Genomic DNA, 14,942 nt, shown 5'->3' on the forward strand with positions numbered 1-14,942 from the left:
CACCGGGCTAAGCACTCAATGGATTTCTTATCTTTTCCTCACAAGCAAGTACCCCAGGAGGCAGGAACTTTGACTATGTCCACCTTTCAGACGGGAAACAGAGGCTTAAGGAAGTGATATATCTCCTAAGGCCACAAAGCTCATGGCCGAGTAGGAGTTGGAGACAGGATAAAACCCACGGAAGTTTGGCTCCAAGCCTGTGATTACTTTCATAGCTCAAAGAAGGAAAAAGTCTTTGTTTTATAGACCTTTTCCAGTATCAGCATACGAACAAATAGATAGGATTTTTTTTTTTTCTTGATGCCTTATCTAGGGACTAATGCAAACCAGCAGCATTAAATATAAGGTCATCTGGTTTCCTGGGCCTGTCTTTTCCTTGTAAATTGAAGAAATTTTTTTAAAAAAGAGGACAGGGGCAGGGGGGCAGGAAGAATTTATAGTTGGCCGGCAAATTCCACATGCAATCTGGGGGAGTTGGGGGGAAAAAAAAGACACTCTGAAAGGTTTTGTGTGGTTCATTCCACGAGAGAGGGCTAGAATAAAAACTTAGATGGTAATTCAGTGAATGGCGCATTAAGTAGAACAGATTGCAATTCGCAGCAGCATCAGCCTGTTTGGGGGCTGCTAAAATAAACAGATTCGTCTCCAAAGATACACAAGGAGGTGGTACGTGTGGTGTCAAGGTGTCGTTTCTGCAGGCCTGCGCGTTGTCCCTCCCCTCCCCCAGCCACATCCTCACTTTAAATGGTAATCTGTCGTCAGGAGCACTACCAAATCACCACCTTTCCGCGCGCCTCTCTCTCTCTCAGCAGGCAAGTCGCAAGCCTCCAAATGAGCATGTGGATGCCATTTCTAATCTGCCCCTGACAGGCAGCGAGCTGCCCCTCACTGATGGAAGGAGACAGTCATAAAAGAAGCTGCTACGAAGCCAATAAGAATCCCTCTTGCCTTAATAAGAGGGGACGTGACTCAGAGCCCCGACGGGTCACAGTTACTGTCTGTAGTCGTGGGCAAGAACTGCCCCACCATTTAGAAAAGTCCCATTTCTTTTTTTCTTAAAAAGCAAGGGGGAGAGTTTAAGCCATGGGAGAGACAGGTAAGTGGAGACGTGTGGTGGGGGGAGGGGGGTTGTGCACAAACAGCGGCGAATAAAACCCCCTTCTAAGAGCTTCTAAAATAGGGCAGGCTGTTAGAGGAGGAACCTAGACATTGCCAGTCATTTTTAGCCAGGGAAACCGAGGCTGGAGAATTAATAGAAGGGATATTTTTTTTTTTTTTTTTTTTTTTTAGAACACATAACTAACTGACACCAGCTCTGACAAGAATCCAAGGATCTCAGGCCAGAGCTTTGCCCACACAGGAGAAACAGACTACGTGTTAGGCCAGCCCAGCATATAAGCATAGGACTGGTTTCTACAAACAATCTCGTTAATCTTCAAAATGACCCTCTGGTAAAAGTGCCATGAAACTTAAAACATGCACAGGGCAAGTCATTTCCCAAAACACAGAGTCCACTTGTGGCTAAGCTGAGATTTAACCTTGGGCCATATGACCTCAGGATTCATGTTCCTTCCACATTACCATGATGCCTCCATGACTGGTGTGCCTTCAATTTCTAAATGTACTGAAAAAGCAAAAACAAAACAAAAAATACTCATGATCGCTTATTTGAATTTTGACAACATTTAAGCCAGCCTTGAGAGAACCGGAGAGCTTCCCTGATAGCAGATACAAGAACACAAGGCCAGAGAAGAACAATCCTGTTGGGGGTGCTGAGAAAGTAAGATGGGCCCCTGCTTGTGAAGTCTTAACTTTAGAGGGAGACAGTGACGAGTATACAGGCCAAAAAACACTTACAATAACAGCTACCACTTACGGAGTACTTCCTCGTGCCAGAAACTATTCAAAGTGATTTATACGTATTAGTTTATTTCATCTTCCCTGCAACCCTTCAAGATATGTATGATTATTCCCCTCCTTTTCCTGATGAGGAAACTGAAGCAGAAGCCAGATGTGGGTCTGTGTGGTGCAGGCTGGAGCGCACAGGGGGCCCGGAGGGCCCTGGGGGCCCCGGTGGGGCCAGGAGGGCAGGGGAGGCTTTCTGCAAGAACCTGCTCAGCAACTCTGAGCAGCATGCTTGGCACACAGGACACATTCAACCTGCATTTACGGACTGGCTTTTCTGCCAAAGCTCTTAAGGATACGGAGCAATAAGCCAGTTGCAGGGAAGGGGTGTGAGGAAGATGGCATGGAGAGGAATTCTGGGCAAACAGCAGAAGGCTGGAGGAAGCAAAGGTTACGCAGGCGCAAGCGGTACAGAACGGCGTTTGCACATCCCAAGGGGAAGGGCGGTGAGGGAGGGCTGCAGCTGGGTGGCAGGCAGGGCCCGGGAGGAGTTTAGAGCACAGCCTGCAGGTAATGCAGAGCCAGCGTGTCCCGGGTCTGGGTGGAGGAGTGCCGTAATGTGCTGTAATTTTAGGAAAATCTCTGGTTACTGTGCAGGGAATGAATCGGAGAGGACAGACCTCTGCAGGGAGACTGGTTGGTGAGGAGGGTGCGGCACTAACACGGGAGGAAAAGATGCTGGCTGTCCGAGTGTGAATAGCGGTGGTGAGGACAGGGGAGCACGAAGAGCCTGGACAGAGGGTGGAGGTAAAACTATACCAGATGGATGCGCGGTGGGAGGAGGAGGAGAGAAAGGAGGAAGAGGATGATGCCCAGGTTTCGACCTGGTTAAACTGGTGAGTGGCCCCGGCATGGCGGGGGGCGGGGGGAGGATGATACACAGTTAGGGCCACAAGGACTGGGCTCTGGACTCACTGAGCCACAAAGCCTACAGGTGATGTCCTGTGCGAGTGCCTGTGAGAGTCTGCAGACACTTGGGGAGTCACCAGCGCATGGCTCTGATCTTACCAGGCCCGCATCAAGCCTGTGAGGATGGCAGGGGGGAGCCCACAAACCCACTGAAACCGGGGGTCAGGGAAGATGAGAAAAGCCAGAGTGCGCAAGCCCACACCGCGAGGCAAGTGGCAGGGGCACAGGACCAGAACTGAGCCCCTCTGACTTCCTTTCCGGGGGTAGGGAGAAAGGTGGACTGATTGGGAAGGGGCAGGCAGGGGGCCACAGAGGATGAGCAGGCATATGGCTAAGTCTGTGGGTGTCTAAGCGACAGGAAAAAGCACCAGGACACAGCCTCCCCCACCATCACGGGCTTCTACCGTCGGCTGTGTTCTGGCAAATTCATGGACCGAACATTCATGGAGAAAGTTTTGGGAACTGGTTTAAACAACAGCCGAGAGGAACTCTTAGCAAGATTCTCCTTTTTTAAGGATGTCCCGGAAGCTTGCAGCACAGTTAGCATAAGAATCAACGGCGGTCTCCTACTTATCCTGTCTATATCCTTACCCAGTGCTCTAGGACCACGTACCCCACGCATGCATTCCTGTGCTCTACCCACTTCTGTACAAAACCTTAAATGAGTTTCAAATGCTAAAGAAATAGCCCAAGTCTGTTTCAGACATCAAGTCCTGTGGATACTGTTTCATTACAAGGAGTCCATCTTTCTCTTTCCAGGATAAAGCCTAGAATGATTTAACTGTGGCAAAATTAGCATGCAATTTGTAAGTCATTACAGTGCAAAGTATGTGGTGAGAACACTTTATTGAATAAACCTGCTGAGTATAATTTTCCCAGGAACTAAAAAAGGGAAACCTCTCTCCAAGGCTCTCCTCCCTCTTTTAAAATCCCTGCCAGTACCTATATAATTATGTCTCACTTCTGACAGTCAGGAGCCAGGCGTCTCTGTACATTTAACCAACAGAAGCCAGAAGGAACCAACGAGAAGTCAAGACAACTTTCCAACACCAGGGATCTCGGTATTTTCTGGGCTTTGTGTTGTTGGGGGAGTCAGGTGAAATCTGCTGAGACAAGCATCCTGAATATTTACAGATCATGGAGAACTGCTGCTCACCAGAAGAGTCTAAGAACTGCATGCCCTTTAAAAGTTCAGGTCAAATCTTGTAACCAGGAGCCCCGAGGGCAAGTCCAGATACACTGTGGCCCTGGAATCAAACAGTCGCAGAACAAAACATGGAAGCAGCGCGTCACTGTGCCCGACGTGGAAGTCTTTGACAGTCACAAATCACTGCAGGAATGCGATTCGAACTGAATTTGTGTGGAATTACCAGGTTGTCCTGTAGACTCTTAAGTAGGAGGATTTTACCTTGTTGAACTCTGCCACAGTAGGCCACAGAATCTACACGGATGTCCTCAGATAAGTTTGACGATGGGACCAATTATAACCGTTTATGTATTTTTGAGAGACAGAGAGAGAGAGAGAGAGGGAGGGAGAGAGAAAGCAAGCGAGCATCCAAATAGGGGAGGGGCAGCGAGAGAAGGGGACAGATCATCCCAAGTGGGCTCTGGGCTGGCACCGGAAAGCCTGACATGAGGCTCGAACTCACGAACCGTGAGATCATAACTTGAGCCAAAGTCGGACACTCAACTGACTGAACCACCCAGGATGATGGGGCTAATTATAGAGCAAAGAAAAATTAGGGTGAAAAATGAGAGTCAAGAAAAAGAAAATGAGAGTTACGGAATAATGTAGAGAAAACCCAGGACCCTCAATTTTCCTTCATACCCAAGGACAAATGTTAATTGCATCTCAGGAGCAACGGTCCTTCGTTTACTGCATGTCGGTCACTATGTAAGTCCTGAGAATATGCTGAACGAGAGAGACTACAACACCAGAGACACAGTAAACAAATAACTTATGACAGGCTGCGAAGAGGCACCGGGGACGGGGGTGCCGCTTACCTACGGTGATCACTGAAAACCTGTCTGAGGAGGTAACATTCAGGCTGCGACCTGAAGGTGGAGGGAAGCACCACGCGAGAAGAGCCAGGACGGAGGGGAGAAGCAAATGCAAAGGCTGTGGGGCAGGAAGGAGTGCACAGTGGCAGGAGAGGACCTTAACAAAATGGGGAGCACCCCGATCATGCAAAATCTCGCCGCGCTAGGAGAGTCGGAAAATGCGAGTGCACGTAGGGGCGATGGGGATGCCAACAGGCCTTAAAGAGACAACGGAAGATTGTCTGGCCACCGGCTATGTGCCAAACCCTGTGAATCAGCTTTCAGCTTTCGCCAGATCCCTCCTTTTGTAATTCCCCTAAGTACACAGGTTGGGACACACACCTTGAAAAGAAAACAGCACCAAGGAAGAAAATAAGGCAGGGAACTTAAGCTGTTTGTCCAGTCAGAAACAAGAAAGAAGTCGGGCTCTAAAGCCCGTGCTCCCCCTTCTCATCCTGGGCTCCTGTGGTTTAACTTACCACTCACCCCCCACTGGCTTCCTGCTGCCCCTCCGCTGCTCCTGTTCCTCTTTAGTTGGATATGCCTGACACGTCTCCCATCTTTTCAAGTGCGGCTCAAGTCTTGCCTCATGCGCAGAACGGCTGAGGGTGCCCCTAGGCGCAGCCGACTGCTCCCCGCTCCCCGGGGGCCTCCGGCCCTCACCAGCAGCGCCGCCCCTGGGGCCCCTTCTTCCACCGGCATCTCCGACTCTCACCCCTCCCGGCGGCTAGCCCAGTGCTTCGCACAGAGCAGGCGTCTGAGAAGTATTTGCCCAACAACTGGATTCTCTCCAGTGAATCTGGGTCAATTGCAAACCACGGCCATTTGCACTGTGCCCAAGGAAGTCTGAAGTTTGCAGTGAAGAAGGGGGCTCTGAGACACTAAAAATGTCAATACCTGACCCCCAGTATCGGGGTCAATACCTGACCCTGTTATCTAAGGTCTTTTTTGTTGCAGACTTGGCGAAGTGTGTGAGATATTTATTCATTACTGATCTAACGGTCAATGTCATCAAATGCCTGAGAAATAAGCATTCAATTCGAGTCAACAAATATTTGCTGAGTTCCCAACGGGTGTAGGACATCCAAGTTTAATGGAGACGGGGTGGGGTGAGGCAGCAAATTGCTCATGACTTAAGAGAGAAGACTGCATGCGGGAGAGGTGAAAAGGAGGTCGTTTTGTTCCGAGTCACCGTCCACCTGCGAGGCGGCTGCATCTGCCAGGATGGAGCCGGAGTGCTGGCAGAGAGCGCTGCTCACGCATGCATCCTTCGCCCCCCACCCTGCCCCGTCTCTCTGCGCAGCGCCGAGGCTGCTGGGCACTAATGGCCTTGGAATGTTTGCCAGTGCCCAGCAAAACGGCCTTGGCATCAAGGAGACAGAGGTCTGTCAGGGAATGGCAGGGGCCCCGGTGCCCGTGGCACACAGAAGCTCGGTGAATGCCGGGGCAGAGTGGCTGCAGCAATTACTCTCCGTCGGTGCTAATCAATTTCACACCCTCTTCGATGCTGATAACAGATAATCTGGTGGGAAGCAGGCCAAGTTTCCCACCGGCCGCGAGCAGGCTGCCCCCCCTCGCGCCCAGCAGCTTACTCGGTCTCCATCAGCAAAACGTCTACTCCAGCTTCCCCTCAAATGACGTAGATGACGGTGCCAACTTTGGTCTGGCAGGGGGACTCCTTCCAGGACAGATGGCAAGGGGGACGCCCTCAGGAAAAGGACTGCCCGACTAGCTTAAAAGTTGACAAGAACTGCAAAGGAAGCTAGGAGCACCAAGCAGGGGCCACGGTTCCTCCAAATTCAGCAAGGTGCTTTACATACTTTATGCTTAGTGTTATAACAACCCCAAGAGGGAAGTGTTATTTCCATTTTACAGATGAGAAAACCAGAGTTTAGAGAGGTCAGCGCATCTGTCCGAGGTCTCAGAGCCAGGACGTGGCAGCGCTGGGATTCAAACCCGGGGTCCTGCGACTCCCCACTCACCAACCTTTTCTCCGAGGCTGCTGCTCCTCTGTATTCGGGACAGTTCGGTCACTGATCAGCCTCTCACTGCTTGTCCTCCACCCCGCTGCTAAAAACTGGCAGGGTCCCTAGAGGATGTTCACTTGAACCTGAGGCACTACTTTACGCAGAGGAGGACCTGAGAGGTCACCTCTGCTGCTACATTTCAGTTAGGGAACGGGCTACATGAAGCATAGTTTGATGAGCCACGGCCAGGCAGGGACTGAGAGGCGGTGCTTGCCTAAAATTCCAGGTCTCTAGACTCCCAGGTGCTCTCTCTCCCTGAAAACTTCCTCTAGCAGATAACACGGGTCTTCAGCCAGAGCTGGAGTTCTAACTGTCTCATGGCTGTGTCCCTCCAAAAGTCCAGGGAAATTTCAGTTTGTTTCTAATTATCATTCAGATGAAGAAAAAGAAGCCATCACTCTGGCACTTAAATAGTCACTAAGCGGCCATCCTCACAAGTTACCGGAAAGGGAAGAAAAGACGGAAAAGGAAACCTCAATCACAGGACAAGATAAAGGCAGTGGGAGGGTGGAACGAAGCAACTGCGTGCGTTAACATGCTGGCATCTGAAGTCCAGCCTCAGAATTCAGTCCCGGCCTTTTATCTTGCAGTAGCATCAGCGTATAAACGAAGAATGTCCCAGGCAGTCAATTCAATCAATCAACAAACATCTGAGGACTTACTAGGTTTAGGCAAATCACAAGAATGATAACTACAGCTATCTGTCCACTGGCATTCATAAATGGAGGCGCATGTTTTGTAAAAAGGGAGGGGTAGGTACGAGGGGTGAAGAGAAACAGGACAGACAACAGGGTCACCGTCTCCCCTCCAAGCTCTTGCTCTGGCCTGAGGCCTAGCTTGAGGGCAAATGCTAGTGTAAGTCCCTGTGCACACGGCCCGCCCCGCCGCCGGACTGTCCCAACACGATGGGACCAGGCGCTGAAACTGACTCTCCCACCAGTGAGGGTCAAAAGCCTCAAGAGCGCTTTAAGGCAAGAAGAATGAAAAGAGAATGGAGTGATACGGCAAATCAAGATCACAAGGAAAATGAAGTCTATTACAGACTTTGAAAAAAGCAAGGAAAGGATCCTTTTGCAATGTGACCAAAGACTGAGGAATGTCTCGCAGGGGTGAGAATACAGATCGACATTAAACGACACACAAGAGTCTCTGCCCCAGTGAAGGAGACAGATGAGAAAGGCAGAGGCCAGAGATGGCAGAGAACAAAACGGAATCAGGTGGAAAGTACGGAAGGCAGGACACCAGCACAGCAAACACAGTCCCTCAAGACAAAAACCTAACAAATTTCATTTTCAGCAGCTGCCAGCGGAAGAAATTAGGGTCGGTCCTCTGGAACCTGCTATGCAGGCTCCGCTGCGGGGCCTCTGAGTCTCCCTTCTCCGGGTCTCCAGTTTTTCATCTGGATTCAGTGACCTCAGACTTCCTTTCCAGTTCTTATCCCCTGAGATCACCCTTCCCTCGGGTGCTCCCCTTACGACTACAGCAGCCAGCAGGAGTTTGAACTAAGACAGACTCTGCCAGCTCGGCCAACGTGGTACCAAGTCACAGCCCTGCGCTTTGCTCGTGTCAGGAGTACTCGTGCTATCACCCAGACCCCCAGGTCAGACAGGGATCCTTCCTCCGAAAGCACTTCCACTCCTATTAGAAGAGCGGTTATAACCACTGGCAGACGGTCATCCGCTCCATGCTAACACCAGGCTAGGTGGCACGGGGGGGTAGGTGGCACCTGTGCCCTTGCCTGTCCTGGGGGGAGAGAGAAGGTACAAAGAGACCCGAACGGCATGCAAGTCAACAGCCGGCAAAAGACAGGCAGGGATACGTACATGTTTCTCCCCTTCAATCTTCTTGTCGGCCACCTGCATTGCGTCCAGGTATTTAAAATGCAGCTCCATCAGTCTGTCAACCTGAAAGAGAGAGGTTTCAGACATGAGTGAGAAGGAAAAAGCACACCAAGGCAAGAGAACAGTGGAGCCCCTCCCAACAGGAGGCCCCTCTACCGCTTGCTTCCCACGTCGGCTACGAGCTCTGCGTAGGAAACCAGCAGGAATGGCCGGAAGAGCCAGGGCAGAGCGAGCAGACCCCTGGGGCGGATGCAGTCTGAACGCAGGCCTAGTCCCACAAGGAGGCTGCGTCTCCAGCTTGGCCAGGGCTCCCGCGAATTCAAGTTGTTAAATATAAATAAATAAATAAGAATTCAAGTCCCTTCTTGCAAAGAGAAGGAGCTTGAAGTTACATACTTGATATTCACTTAGAACTTTACAGAAATTTTTTTCCAACTGAAACCTTTCATGTTCGGATTCTACCCCAGAGCTGATCTTTTTTTAAAAAGGTCTGCGTAAAGTCTCTTTAGTTGCTTTCGAGTCAGAAGAGAGTACAAGAAAAAAAAAAAAACTCTTTCAGCAACTTAAAAAAAGGCCCTGACTTTTGCTCAGCGATAACTTAAAAATCAGTTTTCAACTTAGCAAAAGTCACGCTTCAAACATGGCCTGAGGAACACTCAGTGGGTTTGAAAAAGTTTCATTTTTGCCTAAGACTTCCAAAAGACTGAACAAACACTGTGAAACCAGCCTAGACTTCTAACCTCTCTCTTTACTAGGCTGGCACAGCCACGGCTCTTGGCAACCCTGGTATTTACTCAAGAGCTTACAGTGGTTAACAGCAGATGGTGCTTCAACACGGCATCAGAGTCCAGGAGGACCGTGCCCAAACCCTCTCTGGATAATACTGACGCTCCCAAGATCTTGTATATTTCAGTTTACCGAATATTTTCGTGTCCATTATTTCCTTACACCTTACAAAAACCTGAGCATGTGGGCAGGAAAGACAGACAGTGACCCTAATTTTAAAGATGAAGAAACTGAGGCACAGATGTTAAATGTCACCAGGGTGACATGACTGCTAAGGTGTTCTACGCCTGACTTCACGATGGCCTCTTCCCCATGCTATGCTGCCAGTGAGGCTAGAAAAACTGGTCAGAGAGACAGTCATAAACCTCTCTCCGAAGTACAACAAACTTTCAGCCTTACCTGGCGGTGGGAAGGAACGAGATTATTGCATGTAATCAAAGGGACTTTCGTCCTTAATGTCATGCATCTAGAATGACCTAACTTGTGACTAGTGAATAGTGGGATCATCGTAGAGAGTGATCGTGGGCAAATGACATGACTCTAAGCATCGGCTTCTTCTTCTGCAGATGTGAACAATACCTACACAAAGGGTAAACCACACGGTGTTGTGAGAATATACACAAGAATGTAAGGGACCTGCTGAGTGATCCAATCCACAGGAATCATTAAATAGACGGTGGGCCCTATCACTGTTAAAAATCTTTTTTTTGGTATGGCACACTAGACAACAACATAATATCTATCTAATCTCATTTACGTGATCATTCCCATGTTCCACAGTCCCTCTAAGGACAGGCTCAACCCTTTCCTTATGTCCACAACAGAGCCTTCATTTCCATCACCACCACCTAGTAAGGACTCATTTAATCTTCCTCTCACTGACTCTTCCTCAAGATGGGAATTAATGTGTCCATCCTACAGATAGGGAAAATGAGGCTCAGAGTGGCACACATCTTGAAAAGAGCAAAACCAGGTTCAAATCCACATGTCGGAATCCAGAGGCTATGTTCTTAATCGCTTTGCCATGCTGTGCAACCCTTAACCCAAATCCTATTACAACCCACTCTGCCTGGGTCTAAAAATCTTCCTAAGGTGCTGGTTGCTGCCACCCTAAGGTGTTACTGTGCCCAGACGGATGTATCTGGAGAGGACAGGCAGAGTCACCAGAACACCCTCGAAGACCCAAAGCAATGCTGGAGAAGGTATTTTAGGGCAGCAGCTCAGCTCAGCACTCCTTTTGCCCTGACGGCCCTGGGCCCCTCCTTACCGCGTAGCAGGCACCCACCTTCTCACTGTCATTTTCAGTGAATTTATTCAGAAGCCGGGTTCGCTGCTGTCCTCTCAGGTTCCGCAGGAGGGAAGCCAGGATCGAACAGACATGCTCTGGGTTGGGAAGGAGAAAAGAGAACATGCTGTGATCAGAGCAGTAATTATTACCTCTCTCCAAGCCTGCCCTGGTTCTATTGGAGGAGGAGTAAGTAGGCCTCCCTGACTGCCGCTATTGATTAATAAGACAAGAACCTAAACTGTGTCATTGCAAACCTGAACTGATCTTCACATACTGCACAAGAAACATATTCAAAAGCGATGATATCCTCAAGGACAACTTGAGCAAGTGAATCAAAACTAAGTTAGAATTTCTAGTCTGCCTGGAATTAATTGATTTTTATTGGCCACAACAGAACCTTAAACTAATCTCCCATTTGCAGAAATAACCTGTGAACAGAGTATGAATATCAGCTTTGAGATGAGTATATAAAGACCAAGTAAAATGTATTCTATCATATTCTCAAATTACCTTACACTTTTCCCAAGTAAACATCCCAGAATTAAGCAAGAAATGTGACAGGGTTCCAGGGTTGCCACTTCTGGTGCAACTAAAACTCCCTACTTCAAGTTCGAAAGCAGCTGGACAGTAAGTACTTCAAAATGGTGACAATGCTTTTTGAGTTCACATAACCCACAGGCTTCTATTATGAGCTACTATTTTTCTACCTTGGGAAGAAGAGGGTAATTGAAGGGTATATTATAGGCTTTAGCTGTGAAGAGATTCTTTTCTTTAAAAAGAATTTTTTAAAATCAAGAATAATGACCTTGAAAAGGAGGCAGCAGAAGTCTAGTCGTGGAGAAATGGCAGAGTGAAGTTTATTCTGAAATAATGCCCACCGTGTGGGCAACAAATATTCTATTTGGAGAGGGACTAAGAACATCTTCACAGGTCAGACTTCTCTTGAATTCTCAGAAAGTCACTTGACTATTCATTAAAGCCACAGGTCGGCAATTACCATAGCACAGATTGAGTCTGTTTTTTTCCTCACATATGTCAGAAGTGTTCCTGCCTCTTCATGTCCTTGATTTCTCTCTTCTTAAAACATTTATTTAAAAAGAGAGAGAGAGAGAGAAAGAGCGAGCGAGCACGCACACGCCCAAGCGCATGCAGGGGAGGGGCAGAGAGAGAGGCAGAGAAACAATCCCAAGCAGGCTCCGTGCTGTCAGCACAGAGCAATGTGGGCTCGATCTCATGAACCTTGAGAAATCAAGAGTTGGACGCTTAACTGAGCTACCCAGGCGCCCCTATGTCCCCAATCTCTTAATGCTGGAGTAGGTTGGCATTCTATCCTCCACCTACCTTCACTTCCCTGGGAAGCCCCATGCTAGTCCCACGGCTTTTAAAACCACTTACAACGCGGGTCTACGGGCCAGTCTTGTTCTCTGAACAGACTCACGTGTCTGCCTTTCTACCTGCTTTCTGCACGTGGTTGTCAACAGCTCCTTTAAACCGAGTATGTCCCAAATCAAACTCCCGATCTGCCTCCTCAGATCTGTTCCCCGCGGTCTTTTCCACCTAGTTAATGGCAACCAGGTTCTCCAGTTCCTCAAGCCAAAAACAGTGGAGATGTCCCTTATTCTCTCTCTCTTTTCTCACAGGTCCCATAGGAAAGAAACCTTGTCAGCTTTCTCTTCACATCATACCTAGAATCTCACCTCTTCTTTCTGCTGCCCCCACTGTGGCTACTTTGGTCCAAATCACCCTCATCCCTGGCTGGAATACTCAACAGCCTACTTGTGGGGGTCTCTCTGCTTCCACTCTTGCCCCCCCCCCCCACCCCGCCCTGGCCTCATCTCCATAGAGCAGTCAGAATGATCCTTTAGGTTAAAACCCAAAGTCAGAGCCCCTCATTCCTCTGTATAAAACCCTCCGATGGCCCCCAACTCACTCAGACTAAACACTGCTTCTAATGTCAGGCACGCTCCTACTCTGGAGCCTCTGTGCCTGCTGTCTCCTCTACCCGAAATGCTCTTCACCAGATTATCTGCACGGCTCAGTCTTCACACCCAGTTTAATTCAGCTGTGATCTTCTCAGTGAGGCTTCTCCTTGACTCCCCTACTCAAAAAACACTTGTTGGCACAGCTAGTTAACTGGTGAAACAGGCAGAACTCAAACTTCAGCTTACTCATTCAGTCATTCACTGACCACTTGCTGGTCTTTGGGCCTGGCAAACACTTGGTGCTCAGGGCCCCCAAACAATCAACACATTATCCCTAACCTTGAGGAGCTCCTTGTCTAGTGGGGAAAACAAAACAATAATTACAGTACCGTGTGACAAGTTCCATCGCTGAGGTAGGCACAGGGGACGTGGGGAGCACAGATAAGGGATATCTGACCTAAAAGGATTACCAGTGGAGGTAACTAACAACTGAAAATCTTTAAAAAGCCCAAAACAACAGCCATGGCTGACAACCAGGTAGAGAAGAGGAGAGAGCACTGCAGGCAGAAGGAACAATATATGCAAAGGCCATGTCATATCCACATGGAAGAGGGGAGGCCAGTTAGGTGGCAGAGGTTGGATCATGAAGAAAAGTGGCAAGAATCTACTCACGAATTTTAAGCTGGGGAGGACAAGACTAAATTGGGAGTTCTGACCAACCCTTAGCAGCTAGTCCTTTTAGAGATGAAGATTAGGAAAATGTTTCTCTTTCCTGATGAATTTTTTGTGCTTATCAGGGTTCCCTCTTTGCCTTGGCTACTGGGAAGCTCAAAGATGAATTTATGCTCAACTATAGGAAACAATTTCTTTTACCGCTTTATTAGTGATTCCCTCCATGCTCCACCAATGGATTTTAAAACAAAAGTAATGGACGCACATGGTAAAAACCAGACTATACACAAAGGTATAAAATGTATTCAACAAATATTTATTGAACACCTAATATTTGTCTTTTCACAAACTCCTCTCGCTACCCTTTTCCTCTTCCCAAGGGGGAGAAAACCTACAGGTAGGTATCTTGTGTACATTTTCAGAGGAGAGGAAAAAAAAATATTATACCTTTCTATATCAGCACATATTTAGTTTTTTTTCTAATGGCCATCTAGAATTCCACTGACATTATTTATCATAATTTAGTGCCTCACCCAATCATTAATACTTTAGGTGGTTTCCAGTTTTCGGTTGTTTGTTTGTTTTTGCTATTAGAAACAGTGAAGCAATAAACATCCATGTGCACATATTCTGGCAAGTATACTTTAATTTCTGGTAAGGAATACACTTTTGCACGTGTGCAAATTCCTAAGAGTGGAATTGGGGGAGTCAAAAGCTATTTGCATGTGCCAAAAGACACTGACATATTATTTGCCAAAAAGGTTGTACCAATTCTATGCCCACTCTCAGTGTATACACACACACACACACACACACAGAATGGAAGCAGAATTACATATATATTATAAAAGAGTATCTGTTTTCCCATATCGTCACTCAGATTGGATACTATCCAACTTAAAAATTATGACAACATGGAAGGTGAAAAATGGGATCTTTTTTGATTAGCATGTTTTTTTCTTGTTACAAACAAGGTTGAGCACCTTTTCTGATATTTACTGGCCACCTGTATTGCTTTATGGGTGAACTGCCTGGCCTTATCCTTTGCCAATTTGATTCCTACAAGCTGTCTGTAAATGAAGAGCATTATCCTTTTGTCATGTATGTTGCAAATATTTCCCCCAGTCTGAATTTGTGTTTTGACAAATTCTTATTCAAACCTAAGGTTTAGTACCACCAGACCGTCCGCTGTAAGTGGCTTCAAATGCCTACTGGCAAGAAGTAGGGTACAATAATAATTGCCACCTATTGTGTATCTATGACAGTAGGCTGATTTGAGTCTGTACACAATTTTCTCATTGAATCATCACTACTAAGCTGTGAGAAAGGTACTATTCTCATCTTGTAAATGTAGAATCCAAGGCTCAGAGAGGTTAGTTAACTGACTTAAGGTACATGTCCTTCAGTCAGTGGTGGGAACTTAGGTTTGAACCTAAGATGCCTGACTGTAAACAGTAAGCTTCCCTCCTATGTTGTTATATGCTTCCCACATATAAAAGGTAAACATCAAAGCTTTTATAGATGAAAGATAAAACAGACCAGAAACTAAACC

The 14,942-nt window shown here is 47.7% G+C and overlaps 1 protein-coding gene across 1 annotated transcript in view; it reads right to left on the minus strand.

The window, feature by feature from the left end:
* CTNNBL1 (catenin beta like 1) overlaps positions 1–14,942 on the minus strand; it is a 161,345-nt gene that overhangs the window by 17,745 nt on the left and 128,658 nt on the right. The window contains exons 12-13 of the mRNA XM_003983481.5: positions 10,794–10,891; positions 8,705–8,785 (exon numbers count right to left, since the gene is read on the minus strand). Of these exons, the coding sequence (XP_003983530.1) occupies positions 8,705–8,785; positions 10,794–10,891 (179 nt within the window). The remainder of the gene's footprint in view (positions 1–8,704; positions 8,786–10,793; positions 10,892–14,942) is intronic.

The sequence above is a fragment of the Felis catus genome, chromosome A3 (assembly GCF_018350175.1).
Source record: "Felis catus isolate Fca126 chromosome A3, F.catus_Fca126_mat1.0, whole genome shotgun sequence".
Lineage (NCBI taxonomy): Eukaryota > Metazoa > Chordata > Mammalia > Carnivora > Felidae > Felis > Felis catus.